This window comes from Zootoca vivipara, chromosome 15 (assembly GCF_965207765.1).
Source record: "Zootoca vivipara chromosome 15, rZooViv2.hap1.1, whole genome shotgun sequence".
Classification (NCBI taxonomy): domain Eukaryota; kingdom Metazoa; phylum Chordata; class Lepidosauria; order Squamata; family Lacertidae; genus Zootoca; species Zootoca vivipara.
In genome coordinates, this window is record NC_142598.1 from 16,556,114 (window position 1) to 16,580,491 (window position 24,378).

General features: G+C 45.6%; 2 protein-coding genes across 5 annotated transcripts; both read left to right on the top strand.

The window, feature by feature from the left end:
• The first annotated feature begins 3,950 nt into the window (after window positions 1–3,950).
• Window positions 3,951–10,136, top strand: LOC148683394 (transcription factor HES-5-like). The gene is made up of 4 exons (XM_088658327.1): window positions 3,951–4,126; window positions 4,568–4,669; window positions 7,123–7,201; window positions 9,782–10,136. The coding sequence occupies exons 1-4, from the start codon at window positions 4,013–4,015 to the stop codon at window positions 10,078–10,080; spliced, it is 594 nt and encodes a 197-aa protein (XP_088514453.1). The 5' UTR covers window positions 3,951–4,012; the 3' UTR covers window positions 10,081–10,136.
• A 1,053-nt stretch (window positions 10,137–11,189) lies between these two features.
• Window positions 11,190–23,195, top strand: ING4 (inhibitor of growth family member 4). 4 transcript variants are annotated; one of them, XM_035097322.2, is made up of 8 exons: window positions 11,190–11,246; window positions 12,815–12,886; window positions 13,041–13,207; window positions 13,410–13,524; window positions 16,769–16,877; window positions 17,584–17,731; window positions 20,322–20,383; window positions 22,473–23,195. In XM_035097322.2, the coding sequence occupies exons 1-8, from the start codon at window positions 11,210–11,212 to the stop codon at window positions 22,510–22,512; spliced, it is 750 nt and encodes a 249-aa protein (XP_034953213.1). In that variant the 5' UTR covers window positions 11,190–11,209; the 3' UTR covers window positions 22,513–23,195. The 4 variants fall into 4 exon arrangements, with proteins under 4 accessions (XP_034953213.1, XP_034953214.1, XP_034953216.1 ...); XM_035097323.3 differs by having other exon boundaries at window positions 17,587–17,731; XM_035097325.3 differs by having other exon boundaries at window positions 16,772–16,877.
• Window positions 23,196–24,378: the final 1,183 nt, after the last annotated feature.

Consider the following 24,378-nt stretch of genomic DNA (forward strand, 5'->3'; position numbering starts at 1 on the left):
TCTGGGGGTTCCCCCAATGCTCTGGAGAAGATTTGGGGATGGCACAGGAATCGTGCAGAGGGTCAAGAGGGTTGAAGGCTGCTGAGAGATCAAGCAACAGCAACAGGGTTGCATTTCCCATGACACTCTCCTGAAGAAGACCATCCATTCAGGGCAACAAATGCCAATTCTGTCCCAAAATCAGACTAAAATGGGCCAGCTTGGTCAGTTTCATCCAAGAGCATCTGCAGCTAGACTCTCTAGCCCCTGAAACAGGTGTTGTGAATCCATCTGCCTCCATTTCCATTTTTTTAATGTCCATCTGCTTTCATGAAAGTGTTAGCACAGTGAGACCCTCCGAGTGTCCCTCTTTTTCAGGGATAGTCCCAGATTTACAGAAGCCATCCTAGCTTCTTATTTGATCTCAGAATGTCCCACTTTTCCTTAAGATATGCCTATTTTCATCAGAGAAATGTTGGAGGGTATGATAGGACACCTCTATTTTCATCAGAGGGTATGGCGTTATGTGACCCCCAAGCCAAGGAGATAAGTAACTATACAACCTTTAGAAGACATCTGAAGAGACAGGGAAGTTTTTAAATATTTGATTATTTATTTTGTTTGTTATATGTATTGGAACCCGGATGGGGCAACCCAGTCAGATGGGTGGAGTATAAATATATTATTATGATTATTATTTATTAGCTAAAGGTAAAGGTAAAGGTCCAGTCGTGACCGACTCTGGGGTTGCGGCGCTCATCTCGCTCTATAGGCCAAGGGAGCCGGCATACAGCTTCCAGGTCATGTGGCCAGCATGACAAAGCCGCTTCTGGCGAACCAGAGCAGCGCACGGAAACGCCGTTTACCTTCCCGCTTGGAGCGGTACCTATTTATTTACTTGCACTTTGACGTGCTTTCAAACTGCTAGGTTGGCAGGAGCTGGGACCGAGCAATGGGAGCTCACCCCGTCGCGGGGATTCAAACCGCCGACCTTCTGATCGGCAAGCCCTAGGCTCAGTGGTTTAACCCACAGCGCCATGTTGGAGGGTATAACAATGTAGTTTAGCTTTGACTGGATTGTGCTGAGTGTGTGTTGGTGTGTGTTTTCATACCTAAAATGTAATCCCAGGAGTACCAAATTTATTATTATCATTATCCTGTGATCACCACACTCCAAGAATGTAATTGAGCCACAAACAGATTTTGCTGGGTATCCAAGTGCCACAGAAACGGTTGTAGAGCATCACCTGCTGGGTATAAGGGAGAAGGCATTCATTCCTGCTAAACCATCATCCTTCCTTTGCCTGTTGAGGGTGCTTTTTAAAACATCGTGTTCATAGGTACAAGAGTCTCCCTTCTGTTCTGCTCACATTAACCGCCTCTAATCAGTGACATTCAAAGAATAGCAAGACCTCCTGCGTCATGAGATGAAAGAGGGAATCTGTTGTGGTCAGTTTACTAACACAGGGAAGCCAATATAGAAAAGCAAATTACATCTTGAATGAATGCTTTGTGCAGCAGGTGGAGAACAGCTTTCAGCAAGGGGTCCTATGGGAAGTGCAAATTCTTGGTATGAAAACTGAGAGTATACAACAACGTCCCTGTTTTCATCTATGAAATGTTGGAACGTACGGAGCTTACTCTGGCGATATTATTATTTCCCCCCCAGCATGAATGTCTAGACCTCAGTAAAAGCAGTATTTTTTATTTTTTTAAGGAACACGAGGCAAGCATTCCAACCAAGACCCTGGCAACGTGTTCTTTTCAACTCTTTTTTTTTTTAATTTTAAAAATTTATCTTCATTGTTCCCTTTAAAAAGAATACAAACAACAACAACAACAAAAAAGGGGAATACAAAAATGATAACATAAATAACATAAATTCAAATTTAAGCCACCCAACGTTAAATAATACATAAATTAAATCTATTCCTCTCAAATCCATTGGGCAAATTAAACAAATTAAGCTATACACATAACAATAAATCAAAACAAATCCCCAAACCGATATGTAAAATATAAACATAACAATATGCTCACCGTGTCTTAAAATCAGCTTCCAGTCGGTCGTATATCGTTTCCCTTGCTATATTCTTTTCAACTCTTATCAACATAAGCACATCCACTGTGAGATTAAATATTACCTAACAACCAGAAAAATGCTTGCTGGTGGCACATTTGCAACCAGAGAGCCAGTGTGGCGTAATGGTTAAGGTGTGGGACTAGGACCTGGGAGACCAGAGTTCAAATCCCCTCTCAGCCATTAAGCTCACTTGCTGACCTTGGGCTAGTTGCAATCTCTTAGCCTGACCTATCTTTCACTCTATTCAGCTCATTGAAATACACATACACACAATGCCTGTGGCAGCAACTGCCTTCTGAAGGGTCCTTGGGCTGAAGGTTTGGCAGCCTTGGTGAAACCAACCACCCCCTGCTGGCAAACAGTGTCTCCTTCTCCCCTCAACAGTTCTTCCTCTGGAAACAGCTCCCTTCTGAAGGCTGCTAGGGCTGGAGGATGGGACAAGGCAGGTGGGAAAAGCCATTACCCATCTGCTGTGGCGCTGTGGGTTAAACCACAGAGCCTAGGGCTTGCCGATCAGAAGGTCGGCGGTTCGAATCCCCGCGACGGGGTGAGCTCACGTTGCTCGGTCCCTGCTCCTGCCAACCTAGCAGTTCGGAAGCACGTCAAAGTGCAAATAGATAAATAGGCACCACTCCGGTGGGAAGGTAAACAGTGTTTCCGTGCGCTGCTCTGGTTCTCCAGAAGCAGCTTAGTCATGCTGGCCACATGACCCGGAAGCTGTACGCCAGCTCCCTCGGCCAATAAAGCGAGATGAGCACCGCAACCCCAGAGTTGTCCGCGACTGGACCTAACGGTCAGGGGTACATTTACCTTTACCTTTACCTGCTGACCAACACTGACTCTCTTGCCTCACAGTTCTTCCTCTGGAAACAGCTCAGAACGTCACTGTTTTACCAAGGATTTCACATGCACAGTGCAAACACACACACACACACATGCCCAGAACACGCATTACGGATTAAATGCTAAGCTCAAATCTTTTTGAATTTTGCATATTAGAGCTTTATAGGGATGGGGAATAACGCCATAGCCATGAATCATGAAAGATAAGAATTTGGTTGCTCCCGTTATCTCTCTGCCTCCATTTTATGTCTAGCTGATCCTTTGTCTCAGACATTATCCTGAGCATTTGATGATAGCTCCTTGTACTGAATCCGAACCAAAGGCTGATCGGGCCCAGAATGCTCTGTTCTCAAAGTTGGCAGCTCTTTTAAGTTCTCAGCCAGAAATCCCTGCAAGCCTGTGGCAATGGCATCCTGAATCATTCTAGAAAAGATTTAAGTTATGTTTTGCTTGTCTTGGCCCAGCTCTGTCCGCACCGCCTGCTACTTAGAAAAAGAATGGGGTGATGACACATTCTTCTGCTGCCTATTCCTTTCACAAAGAACCCGGTTTGAGAGGTGGAGGAGGCTGCCTCACATTGCCCCGGCAACCCTACAAAGCTGAGTGGAGGGTCTGATTGTTCTGCCTGAGCAGAGTTGTGTTGGTATTTCAAAATCTCCCTCTCGCCCCAAGTGCAGCTGCCAACACACACACCACCCAGCAAAACACACATCTACCTTCTGTTGCCCTCATTTCCATCTCAATAGCTTCTCCTCCTCTGCCCCAGTCTCTATTCACCCTCTTCATGCTTTTTATTCCCCCACCAACCCACCCACCCACCCTGTCCCTAAAGGAGCAGCTGGCCGGCCTGAAATGAAATCCCCTTTTAAAATTCCCTCCCGGCTCTCTTCTGGACAGTTCACTGGAGTGCAGGACAGCCTCCTGGAGACCATAGCACTCCTCCCCTCTCAGAAAGACAAATAGGATTCTGTAGCTGTTCATTGGCTGCCTCTGTTGAGGGCGAGTAAATAGGATTTGCGGACAATGTGACAGCTGTGCTGGGGATGTCCTATAAATTAAAGGGAGGGCAGAAGGAGGGAAATTTGAAAATATTCTCGGAGAGACAAGATGAGCCTGGAGACGACAGATAGCAAAGCTTCATGGATGACGACAGGGGCAGCCAGGGGGTGCAGATGGAAGAAACCACATCTGGAACAGCCAAAGCGTCTGGTCTACAAAAAGGTACGTGCAAAAGAAAAGAGAGCGAGAGAGAAGCTGTATTGGCAAAGGTCTGGAGGTGGGTTAAGTATGGGCTGACTGTAAGGAAGGCAGAGACGGAGGGAGACAGAACTGACCGACAGGTGCAGTTCTGCAGGATATTCACTGCAATCCCCATTGAAATGAACAGTTGAGGAAGAGTGAGGCTGTGATCTTGTGCATCTCCCATTCACTTCATTGGGGATTACTTGGGGAAACTTCCCGCCAAACTGCGTACCCATGTTAATTAGTGAGAGGGGATATCATTTGGATTTTCTGATTCAGGCACTTCAGTGTTTTGGGCCAGCTTTGATCAACTGCTCCCCCTGTTCCCCAGTTCTCCTCCTCTGCCTTTTGTCCTTGCTCAGCATGACAAACAGCTTCCTAGTCAATTCCTCTAGTGATGCAGAAATTCCTCATCTTCAGATCATCAAACCGCTAATGGAGAAGAAGCGAAGGAATCGAATTGCCCAGTCTCTCAACCAACTGAAGGCTCTCTTACTAGATGGCACCAGCCCAGGTAACAAGGTAAGGAGCCACATTTGGTGTTTCCCCATAACAATAACAACACATTCCACTGGGGATGAGAGGGCATCCACCATCAAGCTTCTGTATGTATCTAACGCGATAAGCTTCAACTTTTTATTTTATTACTATTTATTAAATTTGTATACCACTCTATACCCGCATATCTCAGGGTGATTACAACATAAAATCAGAATATAAAAGCACAAAATTAATAATAAAACAAAACAACCCAATAACCCCCCTCCCCAACACATTTTAAAAGGGCATCAGATGTCAATCAGCCAAAGGTCTGGCTAAGGAGAAACATTTTTGCCTGGAGCCTAAAGGTGTATAATGAAGGTGCCTGGCAAACCTCCCTGGGGAGAGCATTTCGCAAACAGGGAGCCACTGCAGAAAAGGCCCCGTTCATGTGTTGCCACCCACAGGACCTCTCATGGAGGAGGCACACGTAGAAGGGCCTCAGAAGGTGATCTCAGGGTCTGAGTAGGTTCATATGGGGAAAGGCGGTCCTGAGCTGTTTAAGGCTTTATAGGTCAAAACCAGTACTGTACAGTGATAACTTGGTTCTCAAACTTAATCTGTTCCGGAAGTCTGTTCCAAAACCAAAGCGTTCCAAAACCAAGGTGTGCTTCCCCATAGAAAGTAATGCAAAACTGATTAATCCATTCTAGACTTTTAAAAACAACCCCTAAAGTAGCAATTTAACATTAATTTTACTAACAAGGCCATTGATCCATAAAAAGAAAGCAATAATCAATGTATTGTACTATAAAATGGGACAGTATTGTAGATGGTAAAAAATTAAATTAATTGTTTTTCTTACCTGTACTGATGATAGTCATTGTCTGGATGGGGGGCTTTTATCCATTTCTGCAGTCACACAATCAATCAATCAGCAGCTGAACTGGGTTCCACACAGTCACAAAAACAAATTAACAGAAAAAGCCTCAAAAAACAAAAACGCAAAATAAATAGCAAAAACAAAAGTGCCAAACTTAAATCCGTTCCGGAATTCCGTTTGACTACCACAGGGGTGGCCAACTCCCAAGAGACTGCGATCTACTCACAGAGTTAAAAACTGGCAGTGATCTACCCCCTTTTTTTGGGTTCCAGTCAAAATTGTTGAGCTTTTTTGGGTGGGGGGTCAGGTCAAAGTTGTTGAGTTTTTAGGGAGGAGGTAAAATGCTGAGCTTTTTTTAGGGGAGCCACAGTTGTTCAGCTTCTGTGGGGGGAGCCAATACTCTACCAGGGATCTACTGCATATGTCCAGTGATCTACCAGTAGATCACGATCTACCTGTTGGACATGCCTGGACTACCGGAATGTTTGAAAACCAAGGCGCAGCTGATAATTGGTGCAGGCGCCCCAGAAACAATACCCGACAGCCGCATCGAATGTTCAGCTTCTGAAAAACGTTTGGAAACTGGAACACTCACTTCCGGGTTTTCAGTGTTTGGGAACCAAGGCGTTTGAGAACCAAGGAACCACTGTACTTTGAATTGGCCCCAGAAACTAATTGGTAGCCAGTGCAGTCGGACCAGGACCAGTGTAATATGCTCAGACCGTCCTGCCGGTCCGGTGAGCAACCTGGCCGCTGAATTCTGCACTAGCTGAAGTTTCCAAACTGTCTTCAGTGGCAGAATAAACTTGTTTATTCATATTCTCTCCCTCTTTCTCTCAGGATCCCTGAGAAGTATAGTTGTGTGAGCTGAGCTTAAGGATGTAAGGGAGAATTCTTAGCACTCTCGTCAAACTGCAAAATACCGTATTCTTCTAGGGAAGCCAGGGGAGTTAAATTGGTATGGCACTGAAAGAGGTTTGTAGTGCAGAGATATAGGTTCCTCCTATTCCTTCCTGCCAGGCAGCACCTACACAAAAGGATCTTAAATCTTTTGTATTCTGAAGACAACCAATCCCACTGGGTAACATGCTGGATATCAGTGCAGCAAAATGCAAAACCCAAAGGCTCACAATTTGAAGCCCGGACTGTAAGACACTCTCTCCCAGCGTTCAAATGACAGTTTGGGAGAAAGTTTCCAGTAAAAGAAAATGCAATATGAGTTGCAGGAAGATAGTCTAGTTTCATTCACTTTTGAGACACCACATTAGAAAACTTACCAGTACATTGAACTATCTTCAAAAAGACTTTCAGAACTGTAGGTTCATGGGGTGTGCTGATAATATTTTGAATCAGATATCCCTGCCTTCTTATTAGGAACCATCATTCCCATGGTGATTCTGTAGGGGCCTGTGAAATTTAAAGTGATTTCAATCTGTGACGCAGATGTCCCCCCAGTTCACTGAATAATAGTTTCTTGGAAGTACCAACTCTCTTTGTTCAATTGAGAGTGGTTCCTGTCCATGCCAAATCCTCTTCTTTCTCCTCTTGCCATGCCCACTTCTGCCCAGTTCCAAACCAGTCTCCAGTTATCCTCTTTTTTCCCTCCCAAAAGCCTCTTCCTAATTCTCGCATGGACAAGGCAGCTCTTCTAGAAATGACTGTGCAGCGGATTCAAACATTGCAGCTAGCAGGTGAGTTGTAGGTGGGAATGGCTTATTGCAATGTACCATAGTGAAGATGGATAACATGGAGCAAGTTTGGTGTGATGGTTAGGGTGGAGATCAGGGGTGGATCTACACACAGGGGAAAAACACTATAAATACGTCAGAAATTAAATCGTTATAACAAAAGGGAAAAAGGTGAAAAATTGCTCCCCAGTGCCATCTGATGTTGCATGTTTGTAACACATTCAAAACACTTTTTTTGACTAATGTAGCTGAGTCCCAGTGTTCAAATCCCCACTCAGCTCTGCAGCTCACTGGGTGACCTTGGGCCAGGCACCATCTCTCAGCCTAACCTACCTCATAGGATTACTGTGAGGATAAAATGGAGAGAGGGAAAGCCATGAATACCACTTTGAGTTCCTTGGAAGAAAGGTGGAATAGAAATGCCATAATTATAACAATAATAACAAATGAAGTGCCTCAGGGAGGAGTCGCTTAAGCCACCTGCACAGAATAGATTGAGTTCACTAGGCACATATTACAAAATTTTATCTGGATTGCAGGTGGGCCTGCCAGGAAGTAAATGGAGCAGGATTCAGCTCCTAGATCATTACAGCCTATAATCACAATTGTGTGAATTTCACATAATAATAATAATAATAATAATAATAATAATAATAATAATAATTTTATTTATACCCCGCCCTCGCCAGTCAAACCCAGGCTCAGGGCGGCTAACACCAATAAAATTACAATAAGACATAAAAGAAAAGAAAACAATTAAAATACAGCTTAAAATGCAATATTAAAATTTAAAATTTAAAATGCAGCCTCATTTCAAGTAGTCCATAAATCCAAACCATGAGGGAGGAAAACACAGGGGTCAGACTGAATCCAACCCAAAGGCCAGGCGGAACAGCTCTGTCTTGCAGGGCCCTGGTCTCCTGTGAAAGAGCGTTCCACCACGTTGGGGCCAATACTGAAAAGGCCCTGGCCCTAGTTGAGGCCAATCTAGCCACCTTATGGCTCGGGATCTCCAGAATATTGTTGTTTGTGGACCTTAAGGTCCTCCACGGGGCATACCAGGAGAGGCGGTCCTGGTAAAGAATTAAAAGTCTGCAGCTAAGCAAGCTGAATTCTGCAGCCAGTATAAATGATGGGAATGGGCAAATCTGCATAATTTCTCTCATTCAGCTCTGTTAAGCTATGCAAGACCAATTGAAATCTTCAGTCATCCCCTCTGGCTTCTGATACTTCCACTGGCATTGCCCACATACTTTCATTCATACTTTCATTCATAATAGTTAAGGTCAAGAAGTTGCTGCAAACCAAGACCCAAGGGAATGTACCCAAAGGCAAGATCAGAAGGTGTCAGGGACTTGACAAAGCAGGAGTGGTGGAGACTGCCTCCCCAGCCTGAACCTTTCAGAGAAGAGGAAGACAGTATAGATTTACAACAGTGGTTTGTGGGAGGTCATGGCTCAGAGGCAGAAGAGGGGGAGAAGCTGGGAAATAATGGGAGAAGAGGAGGAGAAGGCAGAGCCAAAGCAGCTGGCTGACATGTTATCACTAGAAAGCATTCCACCCACCCCTTCTCCCAGAACCCAGTGAGCATTGAAAGTAGGAGAGCAAAGGGCTCAGAGGCAAATGACTCTAAGTGGCCACCATAAGGTGGGTGGTGCTGTTGACAATTGAGGAGAAAAGGGGTGCGGGTGGAGACAGAGTAATGCCATTACTCTAAGAGGCTGCAAATAAGTGAATAAGAACTCTTCTTGTCTGTCTATTCCTGGCAGCCTACTGTGGGGGGGATCAGATTCCCTGATGCCTGACAGAAGGGCTTTTTCTCCTGCACTTTTACACTGTGAATCACTGACATACTCACCTCCCAACTGATTGCTGATTTAATTATTGGTTTTGCTGTTTTCATTGTTTAAGGTGTCACTTGTATCCATTTAAAATTGAATTGGGGGTTAGGCAAAAACATGGAGGATAAGGCTATCAATGACTAGTCGCGATGGCTCTGTATGCACTACCTCCTGAACCAGAGGCACCTGCCTCTGAATACCAGCTGCTGGGAGTCATGAGCAGGAGAGTGTGAAAACAGACCAGTGGTGTAGCGTGGGTTGCCAGCACCTGGGGCCGTGCGGAGTAAGGTGGGTGGAAGGCAGGGAAACAGATGGAGTACGCATGCACATCCAACTGCCTAATGCTATCCGCGTCACCCAGGAGGTCGCAGCCGCAGAGATAAGAAAAGACGAGTTGTTCCATTGTCTGGAGAGGTCACTTCCTGGTTCACATGGAGGATACGTTTTTAATGGAGCCTAGCAACAGAAGTGTGCAGCTGCGTTGAAGCAGCACTAGGTGTTGAAATTTTGTGCGCCCTAACAATTTTGCACCTAGGGCAATCGCCCTTGAGCCCCCCCCCCCGAACAGGACGAGAAGGGCTTGGGGTCTGATCCAACAAGGCTCTTTTATGTTAGAAGAAACCACACAGCTTATATCCCAGGTCCCTTTCTTCTCATGATATGCAGATGCATACATTTGGTGGGTGCTTGACTTGCATCTCTCCTTTCATCTCTCCTTTGTATGTTCTTTTTCTCTCCACAGTGGCAGAGGACAAGGGCTTTCATACAGGATACTCCTACTGTGCCTCTCTTGTCCAAGCCTTCCTCATTTCAGAGACACAGCAGTATCTGAATGCGGCCAGTCAGTCAAGCTCTTCATCTAGACGCCCCTCTGGGGCTTCACTGGCAATCTCTCCACCAGCATCTAAGCTGGGAAAGGACTCCAGCTGGAGTGAAAAGTGCCTGGCTCCCCCTGGCTTTAGTTGTTTTGAAAGGGCTGTCCCTTCTGGGATCCTGAACAGAACAGGGTCCCAGGTATTCTGGAGACCCTGGTCTACTTGAACCTCTTTTAACCTACCATATATATAAGGAAATGGGGGCAGGAAGAATCCTGTGAGTACTGGATCCTCTAATTTATTTGGCTTTGGGGAAATGTTTTCATGAATGTTTGTGTGCCTTTGAAGCTCAATAGAGGAAAGTATTTGTGCCCTTCTTGTTCTGTCCATCTTGTCTTATGATCCATTTCCTGCTGTGTACATAAGTAAGTTTTTCCTGTGCTGCTTTTTCTGGTTCTACATCACAGTGTGCTTGGTGTTGTTTATGTGTATAAAATATAAAAGCTTGAAGAAACAGGAAATTATTTGTAAATAAATGCTTCAAAAATACAGAATGATGTAAGAATTTTCATTAACTATATTGTTTGGCCTTCTCCTAAGTGGGTCAAATGTGCCCAAAATAACTGAAAGTGCAAGAATGTAATATATTTTTTTGGAGGAGCTTTGTGGTGTGGCATTGATATGGAGAGCTCCAGTACCTTCCCAATCGTCTGCACTTCATTTGCTACTGGAATATAGTGTTTGCTTTCCACTATCAAGCCCAGAAAACGTGCAAGTTCCCACACAGAGGGATACAAAAGTTTGGACAAGCCAGTGATTGCAGAGGGCAGAATGCAGATATGAATGAAGCACTTGTGCTTCCTGTTTTGTCTGAATCCATGTTACATCTAGAGCTGTATTTTTAAGGCAGCATCTACCCCCATTAGCTGCCATTCCTTCTCCTGCTAGGAAATTGGTTTTGAGAAGAATTATCAGCCCGCCCCCCAAAAAACCACACACACACTACGATTCCCAGGATTCTCCGGGGGGGGAACCACAGCCTGTTAAACTGGTATAAAACTCGCATAAACTTCTTGTTACAGTTGGAAATTGTCATAAAGTAACACTGAGGGGAAGGAGACATTGGTGGTCTTGATCTATTAAAAACACAATAGCTGCCTCCCAATCGCGTTCCCTTTGCAGCGGGAGACTAAGGGGAGGCGAGGTGGGAAGCGAACGGAAGCGACCCGGCCTAGAGGGGGCGGAAGTGCCTCTGCCGAAAACAGGAAGCTGCTCCTGTTAAGGGCGGAAGCGAAGCCAAGGTGGGCGGAGCCGGCGAGAGGGGAAAGAGCCCGTGCGCTTGGCTGGAACCCAAGATGGCGGCGGGGATGTACCTAGAGCACTACCTAGACAGTAAGAGCGGGCGCGGGGTTCGGGCGGGACGCGGCTCGAGGCAGGCGGCGCAGGCGGCTCCCAGGAGGCAGCAGAGGCCCCGAAAGCCCGCAGTCGGGGGAGGGGGACGGCGAGTGAGGTCAAGGGACCTCATATTCCTACGTGTGGGTCAGTTCACACGTTACGACAGCAGCCAACTCGGGTTCGCCCCGGTTCCTTTTTAACAGGGCGCTGCGCTGCAGCTTAATCCTTCAGTGTGCTCAGTGGTTCCAGTTCCTTCCCTTCGGGTGCGTTGTCTGTTTTGAGTTTGCCCACATTCTATTTTTCATCCCCCCCACCCCACCCCCAGAAGGAAGGGTGGAAAAAAGGAACTGTTTGATGTTGGCATTGGAGAAATTTAAATGTAGTAATGTTTGCAAATTCCACAGCCCCTCCCTCTTCTTCCCACATCCACAATTTGGCTCTGCCCTGGTTAAAATATGGCAGTGCACTCAGATACTGCTGGACACAAACCCCTGCTTTACAAAAAACACAACACAACAACCACTGTATGGTGCATTGTTGGTTAGTGTGTGTGTGTGTGTGTGTGTGTGCGCGCGCGCGCACAAGTGCAAGCATGGGGGAAAGCGTATGCAAAGCTGGCACCTCTTACATGGCTCAGGACCTCAATACCTTAAGGACCGCCTCTCTCCATACAAACTGACCCAGACCCTGAGCTTGTTATTTGACACCCTTCTCTATGCCCCATGTCCCTGAGAGGTTTGGAGGATGGCAACAAGAACAGGCCTTTTCTGTGGTGACTCCCCATCTGTGGAATGCTCTCCCCAGAGAGGCTTGCCTGGTACCATCATTACATGTCTTTAGGGGCCAGGCCAAAACCTTACTAGTTACCCATGCTTAAATCTACAGTATGGCCTGTTAAAGCTGGAGACACTGTTGTTATGATTATTTTATTACACTGTCTATTATGTTTTCCGCTCCGTAAAATGTGTTTTTAATGTTGTATACCGCCCTGGGATCTTTTGATAAAGGGTGATATATGAATCAAATTATTATTATATGACAGCCTATCCAGACATGTGGAATATTAACATGTGTTTTTAATCTGTTTTTTAGCTCATCATTTATTTTAAGCGTTTTTGAATGTTGTTATTTACTTATAATGTTATTGTTCTGTTATTTTTTAAAATGCTTTGAGGTTTTATTGCAGTCAAGCCTTGCGAAGTAAATAAACAAAATGTGTTTTATGGTGTGCACCTAAAAATGTAAAATATGATTGAGGTAAACGTGGGTATCGTATGAGTATGCTAGTTGAAGAGCCAAAACTGGCTGCAGCTTCTTTTCAAGTATTGTATATGTTTGGTTAGGAAACCTGAGTTTGTTAACACATGAAGTGGCCCTTTCTTTCCCTTGTAATGCCTCTACTTGGCTTTAAATGGTGTAAAATTCACCCTGTAGCTATTTAGTCAGCATGGAGTTATTGTTGAGCGTACAGTAAAAGAAAGCATAAATGAAGGTGTAGGAAAGAAGTAACACAGGCAGGTCGCCACCAAGCTGATCTTCTTCTCACACTTTCCCTCTTTCTCTAGGCATTGAGAATTTGCCCTTTGAGCTGCAGAGAAACTTCCAGCTCATGAGAGACCTAGATCAACGAACAGAAGGTAAGTCTGCAAAGCCCCTGCTGATTCAGATTGACCTTGTAAGTCTTCTTTGTCACACATTGAAGAACAAATAAACCTGGTGTTCGTATCCCTTTCTCTTTGGTGTCATGCCAGAGTGGTCTGTTATAATGCTGCACCCTACTTTTGGTTTCAGATCTCAAATCAGAGATTGATAAACTGGCCACAGAATATATCAGTAATGCACGGACCTTGTCTTCAGAGGAGAAACTGGGGCTCCTCAAGCAGATCCAAGAGGCCTATGGGAAGTGCAAGGAGTTCGGCGACGACAAAGTGCAGCTCGCAATGCAGACATATGAGATGGTACGAGGGGGCCTGATTTTGGGGGGGGGGGACAGTCCACCTTTTTGGACAGTCTTTGTGAAGAGCTTTCATCCAAGTGGAATTTTATCTCTTTGGGCAGCTACTTTCTGCTGCCATTCTCTTTGCCTTTGTATAAGTCTTTGCTCTCTTGATGGTTGGGACATAGTACCTCAAAAATAATGCTCTCCCCCTCTTATTGCAGGTAGATAAGCACATCCGACGACTGGACACAGATCTCGCCCGGTTTGAAGCTGACTTGAAAGAGAAGCAGATAGAGTCAAGTGACTATGACAGCTCATCTAGTAAAGGCAAAAAGAGTGAGTTCTGGTTTATGTAGAAGTGGCTGACATGGGGGGGGGGGGCAAATGAAAGATGTCCAGAAACGGTGGTAGTGGAATTTCAGTCTTCATTCTGAAAGAAAGACCCCTGCATCCCCCTAAATCTGTTTTGAATTTATAACAAATCTAGAGAGGTACGGAAGAGGAAAAATTACTGAGTATTTCCTTATGTTCTGCTGACTGATTCCATCAGCAGATGAAACACATTGGGTACCATCCCCACAGTTGCTGCCCGACTCCACCCAAACTCATAGTGGGGGGAAATGCTAATAGGTAGACAAGGGGGAAAATATTCCATAATGAGTGACTTGAAGTACGCTTGCATTGGCAGGGTAAATGTACATCTAGGCTGCAGCAAAGAGACATTTTAATACTGTAGCCTTATTAGCTGATAAGGGTCCTTAAGTTGCGCCCAGGCAAGGACAGAGACATCAACAAGACTCCAAGGGTTGAATTCAGAGAAAGAATTTAATTTCTTATTAATAAGAGACTCCTGGTGGTCAGCTCCACGACAAGAGTAAAGAAACACAAATTGCAAAGCTTCTTATACACTTCTTGGGCTCCTTTCCCCCTCCTCTGTAAATGTGCGCACGCAAGGGGGTCACAAGTACATATAAGGATCTTCCTGTGTCCGGTCCTGTGCATAAACACATGCTGACTCATGCTACCCTGGTAGCATCTTCCAGCAGCCTTGAGTGCCTGTTCTGTGCGTCAGACTAATAGCGTCAGACAAGACAGTCATCCGGCCTTGATAGCTTAGCAGGGTATTCTGTCTGGCTTACATTCCCCTTTGGCACACAGAGAGAAGCAAAGAAAAAAAGCAAGACATCCCAGGGATAGGGGGGGGGGGGCAAGCCATACGCTCACAATTATACAATGCAGGCAATGCAAACTATAGGATCAGATCTAACTCAATAACAAATTGGCAAATCTCTCCCTTCAATACAGTAAGTGACTGTGCCTTAGAACAGTGAAGTCAATGAGCCAACCAGGAGGGAAGCCTACCTGGTGCTATCAAATTGAACATATTTGTAAGTGAAAAGTTGTGTCGACGTAGAATTTGATGTTAAAAGAAGACACTTCTAAAAAAAGAAGACGAAGAACAGGGGATTGGTTAAAAATAAGTTAAGGAAGAGATGTCGACACCAATTTATTATTTATATGCTGATCATCTGGGTGGTTCCAGCCACTCTGGGCGGCTGCCAACAAATTAAAGCATCAGGCACAGTAAAACATCGAACATTAAAAACTTCCCTAAACAGGGCTGCCTTCAGATGTCTTTTAAAAGTCAGATAGTTGTTTATTTCCTGGACATTTTATGGGAGGGCGTTCCTTAGGGCAGGAGTGACTACCGAGAAGGCCCTCTGCCTGCTTCCCTTTAACCCCACTTCTCACAATGAGAGAACCGCTAGAAGGCCCTCGGAGCTGGACCTCAGTGTCCGGGCTGGACATGGGGGTGGAGACACTCCTTCAGGTATACTGGGCCTGTATAGATCTTGCTCCCACTTTGACATGCTCTATCCCCATCATAGGAAGTAGCAAGTACTGCCAGAAGGTTATTTAAAAAGCATTGTAATAGAAACTCCAATTAAATGTATCCCACAGATTACGAAAAAAATGCACAAATGAACCTGAGAGAATGTAATTGTGATTTACTCAAGTCAAGGAAGCTATAACAGGCAGGAAGGCTTCCTTTTAAAAAACACATGCATATATGTTTTTTGGTTATGTAAGTAGCAGGCGAAATTCTGAATATTAAGTGGCATATAAATAAAGTAGATTCTGCCACAAACAGATTGGCAAAAAAAGCTTTAGGAAAACAAGAGATGCTGAGGGAAAATCCATATAGCTTCTGCAAACAGAAGTCCTGCCATAGCAACCTTTTAGAATTATCCCCTCATGGAACAGTGTCTGGGTACAGGACATAAAAGGGAGTAGATGTAAAATGAGAGTTTTCAGAATAGAAGGGAAGCAGTGAGGTATTCTACGGGTCTGTGTTGAGACTTGCACTGTTTGACTTGTTCATAAATTATCTGAAATCCTCTGTGAACATGAGGGCGAAGCTTACAGATGACACCAAATGATGGATTCTAAAGAACTTAAAAACCAAAAGGATCTCTACAGATTGGGCAACAATGAATGCCATTTGAGATTCATTGCAAGTTGGCGCAAAATAATAATAATAATAATTTATTATTTATACCTTGCCCATCTGGCTGGGTTTCCCCAGCCACTCTGGGCGGTTTCCAACAAAGGATTAAAAATACATTAAAACATCAGTCATTAAAAACTTCCCTAAACAGGGCTGCCTTCAGATGTCTTCTAAACATCAGGTAGTTGTTTATTTCTTTGACATCTGATGGGAGGGCGTTCCACAGGGTGGGCGCCACTACCAAGAGGGCCCTCTGCCTGGTTCCCTTTATCTTCATTTCTCGCAGCGAGTGAACCGCCAGAAGGCCCTCAGGGCTGGACCTCAGTGTCCGGGTAGGACGATGGGGGTGGAGATGTTCCTTCAGATATACTGAACCAAGGCCATTTAGGGCTTTAAACGTCAGCAGCAACACTTTCAATTGTGCTCGGAAACGTACTGGGAGCCAATGTAGGTCTTTCAAGACCGGTGCTATGCGGTTTTGGCGGCCGCTCCCAGTCACCAGTCTAGCTGCCGCATTCTGGATTAGTTGTAGTTTCCGGGTCACCTTCAAAGGTAGCCCCACGTAGAGCGCATTGCAGTAGTCCAAGCAAGAGATAACTAGAGCATGCACCACTCTGGCGAGACAGTCTGCAGGCAGGTAGGGTCTCAGCCTGCGTACCAGATGGAGCTGATAGACAGCTGCCCTGGACACAGAATTAACCTGCGCCTCCATGGACAGCTGTGAGTCCAAAATGACTTCCAGGCTGCGTACCTGGTCCTTCAATGATGGCCATCAGAGCAGAAAATCTGGACAGCTACCGTGAGAAGCAGGATGCTGGGCTAGGTGGCTCTGTAAGCTGATCCAGCAGGCTTTTTTGTGTGCAGTCAGATTCACATTGGGCTTAATTTATTCAGATTGCTAATGCTGTTTCCAACGTGTTCGATAGGGGGTGGGGAGGGGGAGAGATTTCTAGAGCGCCAAATAGTTTTTTTCTACAGAGGTTTGAAAGTATGCTAGTAGGCCAAATGAGCTCTGTTGCTCCCAAAGAGAGGTACTTGATTTGCCCCCCTTTGTCCGTGTTGTGCACACAGAAGGTCGGGTCCAGAAAGAGAAGAAAGCAGCCCGTGCTCGCTCCAAGGGCAAGAATTCTGACGAGGAGGCGCCAAAGACAGCCCAAAAGAAGCTGAAACTAGTCCGCACGTGAGTAGGACGAGGGGACAGGCAGAAGGCAGTGATCTGTGTTAGTAGATGTTACCAGTCTCACCCAATGACAGGTCTACTCCATTCTAGTACCATCCATGGTCATTGTTGTGCCCAGAAACTCTGGCAGACTTGGAGGTCAGGTTTCCTACTGGTGAGGATTGTGAGGAGTGCCAAGCTGGCAAGTTCTTTATTTCTTAAGGGAGACCAAGGTAGTTGGTTCCAAGGGATGCAGGTGGCACTGTGGTCTAAACCACTGAGCCTCTTGGGCTTGCCAATCAGAAGGTCGGTGGTTCGAATCCCTGCGACGGGGTGAGCTCCCTTTGCTCTGCCTGCCAACCTAGCAGTTTGAAAGCACACCAGTGCAAGTAGATAAATAGGTACCGCTGTGGCGGGAAGGTAAATGAAGTTTCCTTGCACTCTGGCTTCCATCCCAGTGTTTCATTGTGCCAGAAGTGGTTTAGTCCTGCTGGCCACATGACCCGGAAAGCTGTCTGTGGACAAACGCTGGTTCCCTTGGCCTGAAAGCGAGATGAGCGTTGCAACCCCATAGTTGCCTTCGACTGGACTTAACCGTCCAGGGGTCCTTTACCTTTTACCTAGTTTATTCTAGAGTGAGGTGGGGGTGAAGGGAATGTGTTTTGATTGCAGGGGTCTGAGAGAAGTCTCCACTGATGACTTACTAACTCTGTTTTCCGTCCTGAAGCAGCACAGAGTACGGGATGCCTTCGGTTACCTTTGGAAATGTGCACCCCTCCGATGTGCTGGACATGCCTGTGGACCCCAATGAGCCCACCTACTGCCTCTGCCACCAGGTCTCCTATGGGGAGATGATTGGTTGTGACAACCCTGATGTAAGAGACTGTTGGGAGTTGAGGGTGCAGGGTGAGAGGGGCTCAGCTCTGGGGCAATGTGAACAACTGCAGATGCGGGGAATCTAAAGGGCCTCATGACACCTTTCTGGAAATCAGTACTGTGGTGCCTCGCTAGATGAATTTAATTCGTTCCATGGGTCTTTTCTTATAACGGAAAATTCGTCTAGCGAATCCCATAGGAATGCATTGAATTTTTTTTGCATCCCCCCCCATAGGAACGCATTAATTGAATTTCAATGCATTCATTTGGGAAACCGCAATTCGCTAGACGAATTTTTCATAAAACGAATTCGTCTAACGAGGCAACCTCTGCTCGAAAAATCATTTCGTTAAGCAGGGCAATCGTTAAGCGAGGCACCACTGTATTCTGAAGTTAGAATATTTTTGTTATGACCTTAGTACAAATTGGCAACACTGTTTAAAATATAAAAGGTTCCTAAATTAGCAAACCACCCTTTGGCTTGCTGTTCGGCTTGCCTTGTTTCTTCTTTTTTGGAAGTGAATGCCTATGAAAAAGCTATGGATAGGGGGCAGTTGTTTACTGTGTGTTTATGTATTCTTTCCCCCAGGACTCTTGCCAGGCCTTGTGCAATAGTGCAGTTTTAGCTGAAGTTCTCTTTTGCCACTGCATAGTGGATAAAGGAGTGTACCATGTCTGAGCAGCACAATGTGCCTCACTTGCCTCTTTCTATAAAAATGTTGAATGTTGCCACATTATCTCTGCATGCCTTATCTCTGCATGCCTTAGCACTTCTTCAGCCAGTCCTTCAGCTCCCTTCCTTCCCTCCCTCAAGGAGCTGCAAATGGAGGGAGCACTAAGTGGAAAGGGCTTCTAGTGACCTAGCATGTGCAGTCACTGCCCAACCCGACAGGTTTCCTTTAGGCTTCCCAGCTGCAGTGTTCCTTGAAACACTGAGGCGCTTGCTCCCCAAGTCATCCCCAGCAGTGCTGCCTGTGTTGTACTTCCCAAACTTTGTAGCACCCACACCCCCAAATGGAGAGGCTCTGGGTTCACAGGCTCCATCTGCTCAGTGAAAGATTGCATATGTGTAATTGGTGGTAGGAGAAGAATATGAGAAGAGGATACTGGATCGGGAGCCCTGCCCTGCCCTGCCTCCATTTGAGTTTTTTGTCTTAATTTATCACAGGCAGTCATTTGGTGATACTTCCAGCCTTCCAAATATTTTCCTGTTTTAATATTCATTTATTTCCACATATTCCCTGGGTCTTCATCTACTAAAAATAAGTCCAAATGAGCGTGTGCGTTAAGGCTTTTGTGTGAGCAGGATTGATGTATAACTTTAATTCTTCAGTCTGCATTCCCAGCAAGTTGTATCCGCACAGGACTCATCAGTTCTTTAGATACGATGTGTATTTAGTTGTGTTAGCTACTGGCCTTTGCAACTTGTGTAGAGTATCGGAGAAAATTATTAAACTGAATTAAAACACCAGTTATTTGTGTGCAAATGTACAGAATACATACAACACCCCTTAACAGATAAAAAAAAAATTCAATTCAAATTTTAAAATTACACAACTATACAGTTTAAAACTCAGGACGTCGTTGTGGCCTTATTTGAATCGTCATCATTTGTATGCTGCCTTTCCAAAGGTTAACTATGCTGAAGAAAGCTTGCAACATGAAAGCATGTACATAATTACAGCAATATAACAAAAGTAGACATGAGCATGAATAAAAATACCTCTGTAAGCATACAGAAAAATAAACAATCCCCAAATAAATCATAAGGTTTAACAATAAAGATATAAAAACCCAGTAACAGCAAAATTTATGCATCTCCAAAATTAAATATTGACCCCCAACAAAAAAAAACACCTCTAAACAATACTCTACCCCAAGAGTGCTTTGCAGGACTCGCAGCAAAATTAGCTTCTAGCATCTTCAGCAGCCTCAGCTTTTATAGCTGGAGTCAGTCCAGGCCCCTTCCGCAGGACAGCTGAAAAGAGGGCTAGAAAGGTAGGGAGCAGTCCTGTAGGGCTCACAGCAAAGATGGCACCTGGCCTCAGCAGCAGCCTTGGCTTTTTACAGCTGGAGTCAGTCAGGGCCCCACCCTCCCAGGCCAGGTGGAAAGAGGAGCAGCAAAGCAGGGGCCTGGCCTTGCAAGACTCATAGCAAAGATGATTGGTTGCAATTGGCTAAAATGTCATCGCTGAGACAGTATCAGTTCTTTATTAGGACGTAGAAGCTGCACTCGCTAAAGTGGTTGATGGTTTCTTCAGCAGGCACCATTCCACTTGTGTGTGTATTTCTAATGAGGTGTGTGTGTGTAACATAGCTTCAGAGTACAGGGGGTAGATGTGCCCCATAGAGATGGATGGATGGATGGATGGATGGTTAAGAAGCTTTGGGAGCATCAGGAGCAAGGGAGAAGGGAATGTTCATTATGGAGTAGAGTTACGTATTGATCCTTTACAAAGACAGCGATGGCAAACCATAAGAGGGAGGAAAAGGGCTTGAAAGTGAGGCTCTGAGAAACCAATTAAAACATGGAGAAGAGATGAGGGGTCACTAACTTTAGGCTTTTGTGCTCTTTATACCTTTCACCAGTGCTCCATTGAATGGTTCCATTTCGCTTGTGTGGGCTTGACAACAAAGCCAAGAGGGAAATGGTGAGTGACTTATTTACTTTCTATAGTGCCTTATAAAATCTCTGTGCCCAGCCCCCACTGCTCTGAGGGAATCAGAGCACTGAACGCTTGGAGCTTGAGGAAAGATTGTCGTTTTCTGAAGAGTCTTTGGGTGCTCATTAGGAAAGACGAGCAAAATACACAGGTAGAAGACTGCATTGCGGGGTTCACTGGGTGGGGGTACAAAGCCTTGCAGGATCCTCATTTGTAAGAAATGGGCCTTCCAGAATCTAACTGGAGGCTAGGTTTTGCTGCCACTGCAACAGCTCCACCCAGTACTGTACCTTACCCCATCCCCTTGGAGTGAATGGCAGCTATTCATGTATTTGGGTGAAAGTTGTAGGGGTGTGAAGTTGTAGGGGTGTGCTTGGTGACTCAAATGATGTGATGGCCCCGGCTACTGAGAACTGTTCCTGTATTCATTTGGCTGCTCCAACCTCAGTTTCTTGGGCATACTGGAGTTTTGACACTGTGAGTCCATAGTAATTGGGGTTTCAAAATATACAGTATTCAGTATTTGTTCATGTCTATGTTATGTTAGGGACCCAGGTGGCGCTGTGGGTTAAACCACAGAGCCTAGGGCTTGCCGATCAGAAGGTCGGCGGTTCGAATCCCCGCGACGGGGTGAGCTCCCGTTGCTCGGTCCCAGCTCCTGCCCACCTAGCAGTTCGAATGCACATCAAAGTGCAAGTAGATAAATAGGGACCGCTCCGGCGGGAAGGTAAACGGCGTTTCCGTGCGCTGCTTTGGTTTGCCAGAAGCAGCTTTGTCATGCTGGCCACATGACTCAGAAGCTGTCTGCGGACAAACGCTGGCTCCCTCGGCCTATAGAGCGAGATGAGCGCCGCAACCCCAGAGTCGGACACGACTGGACCTGATGGTCAGGGGCCCCTTTACCTTTATGTTACCTGTACTTAGGCCTCTTGTATGGATGTTGATAATTTGATCTTGATATTTCAACATTTCATATATGCTTGTAACAGTAGTCATAGTAATAATAAAATTAAAATAAAACAAGCTGCCTGCCTGCAATATATTGTCAGGACTTCAGATGCTTGTATCACTGCAAATTGTCAATTTTGGACTTTCACTTTCTGGTGCCATACTTGATGGATAACTAACTCACTTGGTGACCTGAAAACATTACACTATGACGTGGGGGGAAGTGTATTTTGGACTTTTCTGGCAACACAAATGCTTTATGCAGTGACTTGCAAAAGCTCACAACCAGAGAGAGGGTTGTTTTTGCTGAAAAGATGCACCCCCCCCCTTCAGTTGTAGTTCTCTTTTGTGGGAAAACAATTTTCTTCCGAATGCTCCATGCAGTCCTGGCAGACTGTTGAAATCCAAAGTCTAAAAAAAAGCTTTACACATTTTTAAAACCTAGGCACAGCATTGAAGGAAATGTATGAATACGGCCATCCTATGACAAGATGAAAAATCCAGATGACATCACTAATAAAGTATGCTCTGCTGGAAATTTTTCTTTCACTGGCTTTCCTTAAAGCAACGTTTCCCAAACTTGGGTCTCCAGCTGTGTTGTGTTTTTTTTACTACAGTTCCCATCATCCCTTACCACTGGTGCTGCTAGTTGGGGATGATGGGAATTGTAGTCCAAAAACAGCTGGAGATGCAAGTTTGGGAAGCACTGCCTTAAAGGAACAGTAGCATTTGAATAAATGCATGGTGGATTGTGCCCTCTAGGTCAGACCAGACCAGGCATCCCCAAACTGCGGCCCTCCAGATGTTTTGGCCAACAACTCCCATGATCCCTAGCTAACAGGACCAGTGGTCGGGGAAGATGGGAATTGTAGTCCAAAACATCTGGAGGGCCGAAGTTTTGACCAGACTGTCTCCTACTGTGTTGCTTTTAGTGGCACCCAGAATCCGAGTTGTTTTCCTACCTTGCCTCCTGGTAATGCAATTTTTGTATACAAATTTACTCAGTTTGCTTTTCTGCTTGCAGAATTGAGAATTTCTTAATTTCTTAATACGCCATTCTAGATGCCTTTTCATTCTCAGACACTATTTGTCTTGTGATTACTGCTTTTGCCTTGTTTCCCTGCTACAGGTTCTGCCCTCGCTGCTCTCAGGAGAGGAAGAAGAAATAAAATCTGCTCGTCCCGAGGTCCAGATGTGGTTACCAGAACACCCACCCCTACTCCTGGGCTTCAGCACCCTTTTCCCAGTTCCTGGGGCTTCATAGTTAGGGGGGGTCTCATCCTGGGTGTGCAGAGCTACCTGTGAATGGTTTGTATCCATATGATGGTTCCTGCGTGTACTGAAACACTCACTGCTTCCCAGTTCCTCTGTGGCGGCAACCCTTGAGGGGACGATGGAGTAAGCCCTCTTCGTTCTTACAGCCTTTTACCCTGCATAGGTTCCAAAGCTTGTATTAGCTCAGAAGAACCCAGACTTGTTGGTGGAAGAAGGAACGACACCTGAACAACAGAAGAAATAAAACATTTCCTCCAAAAGTTTCTCACTTGGGTCCCAGAAGAGAGGGGCAACCAGGTCAACCCCTTGTTCAGTAAGTTGGGTAAGAAGATGGGCCTCTCATGCCTTCCCTTTCCCCCCCACAACATTCCATTTCTCAAAGGGAGCGGAACCATTTAGAGCCAACTGGAATGGATCTCGTTTTCTTCGTGCGGAGCACCCCCCTGCCTGCTGAATGAAGTGTTTTGTGGATTTTTAAACAGAGGCCATCCAGAATTCACTCCTCTCTCGGTGGTGCTTGTATTGGGGGAAACCCTGTGTTGTAAAATATGGCATTAAATAAAGTCAGTTCAACAAACTTCATAGTGATTCTCAGTTGTGAGTAGAGGGGTGGGATCAGCGGTAGAGCTTCATGCTCTGCCACCGGGGGCGGAGAGCAGTGACGGGGCGGGGGGCGCTGTGCGCAATGATGTGCGCGTTTTGGGGGCAGGGCACGCCGTGCGCAGTGATGTGGCGCACGTTTTGGGGGCAGGGCGCGCCGTGCGCAATGACATGGCGCATGTTTTGGGGCGGGGCGCGCGTATTGGGGCAGGCAGTGACGATGGCGCCCCTGGGATCGCTTCGCTCGGGGCGCACTGCCCCTATCTTCCTACACCCCTGGGTGGGATTCAGAAAGCTGATGGTCAGCAGCCAAGTCATAGACGGAAGAAGAGGCATCTTCAGCACTTAAGAGCTCTAACTTGCCGTCTTACCTGCTGTGGTGTTTCTGATATCTGGTTTTCAACATTGCAATATGCTGATATATCACAATGTCTGAAATAAGGCCGGAGCACGGTTGCTGCTGTTGTTATTTTATATGTACCCATCTTAGTTGCCTCAGCCACTCTGGGTGGCTTCCAGCAAATATAAAAGCATAATAAAATATCAGACATTAAAAAACTAGCCTGTACAACTTTGCTGCCTTCTGATGTCTTCTAAAAGTTGTATTTTAACATATTAATGCAAAACGCTAATAATAAACGACGGGAAATTCAACTGGTTATAGCAACAGGAGACAGACTTGGCAAAAGTGCTTTTAAAAACCTGGGTGGTTTTTTTTTAAAAAAGAAGTATTTGCTAGATACCTAAAAGATAAAGTATGCACCAAACAAGCATCCCAGGGAAGGGAATTTTACAATGGGGTGTCGCAGCCGAAAAAGTGCTTTTTGTGATTATTAGGATGAGCCTGATGCATAAGGCAAATGTCGGCAGTGGCTCCATCTGATTTTTGCTCTGGTCCTGCCCACTTTTGACTGGCTCCACATGCAGCCACAATGCAGCACCAAACAGGCGACCCCCCCAAAGTCTGGATCTCCCAACCCATGTAGGGCTTTATAGTTTAGCACTGTGACTTCGAATTGGCCTTTTCCTCCACTTCCTGTCCTGGCCGCCTTTCTACCATCTTGCTCTGCAAACGCCTTCTGGTTTCTAATTTATGTTGATGGTCCAGTTAACTCCCATACATTTATTAAAGCCCATGTTCTGCTTCTCCATGCTCTTTA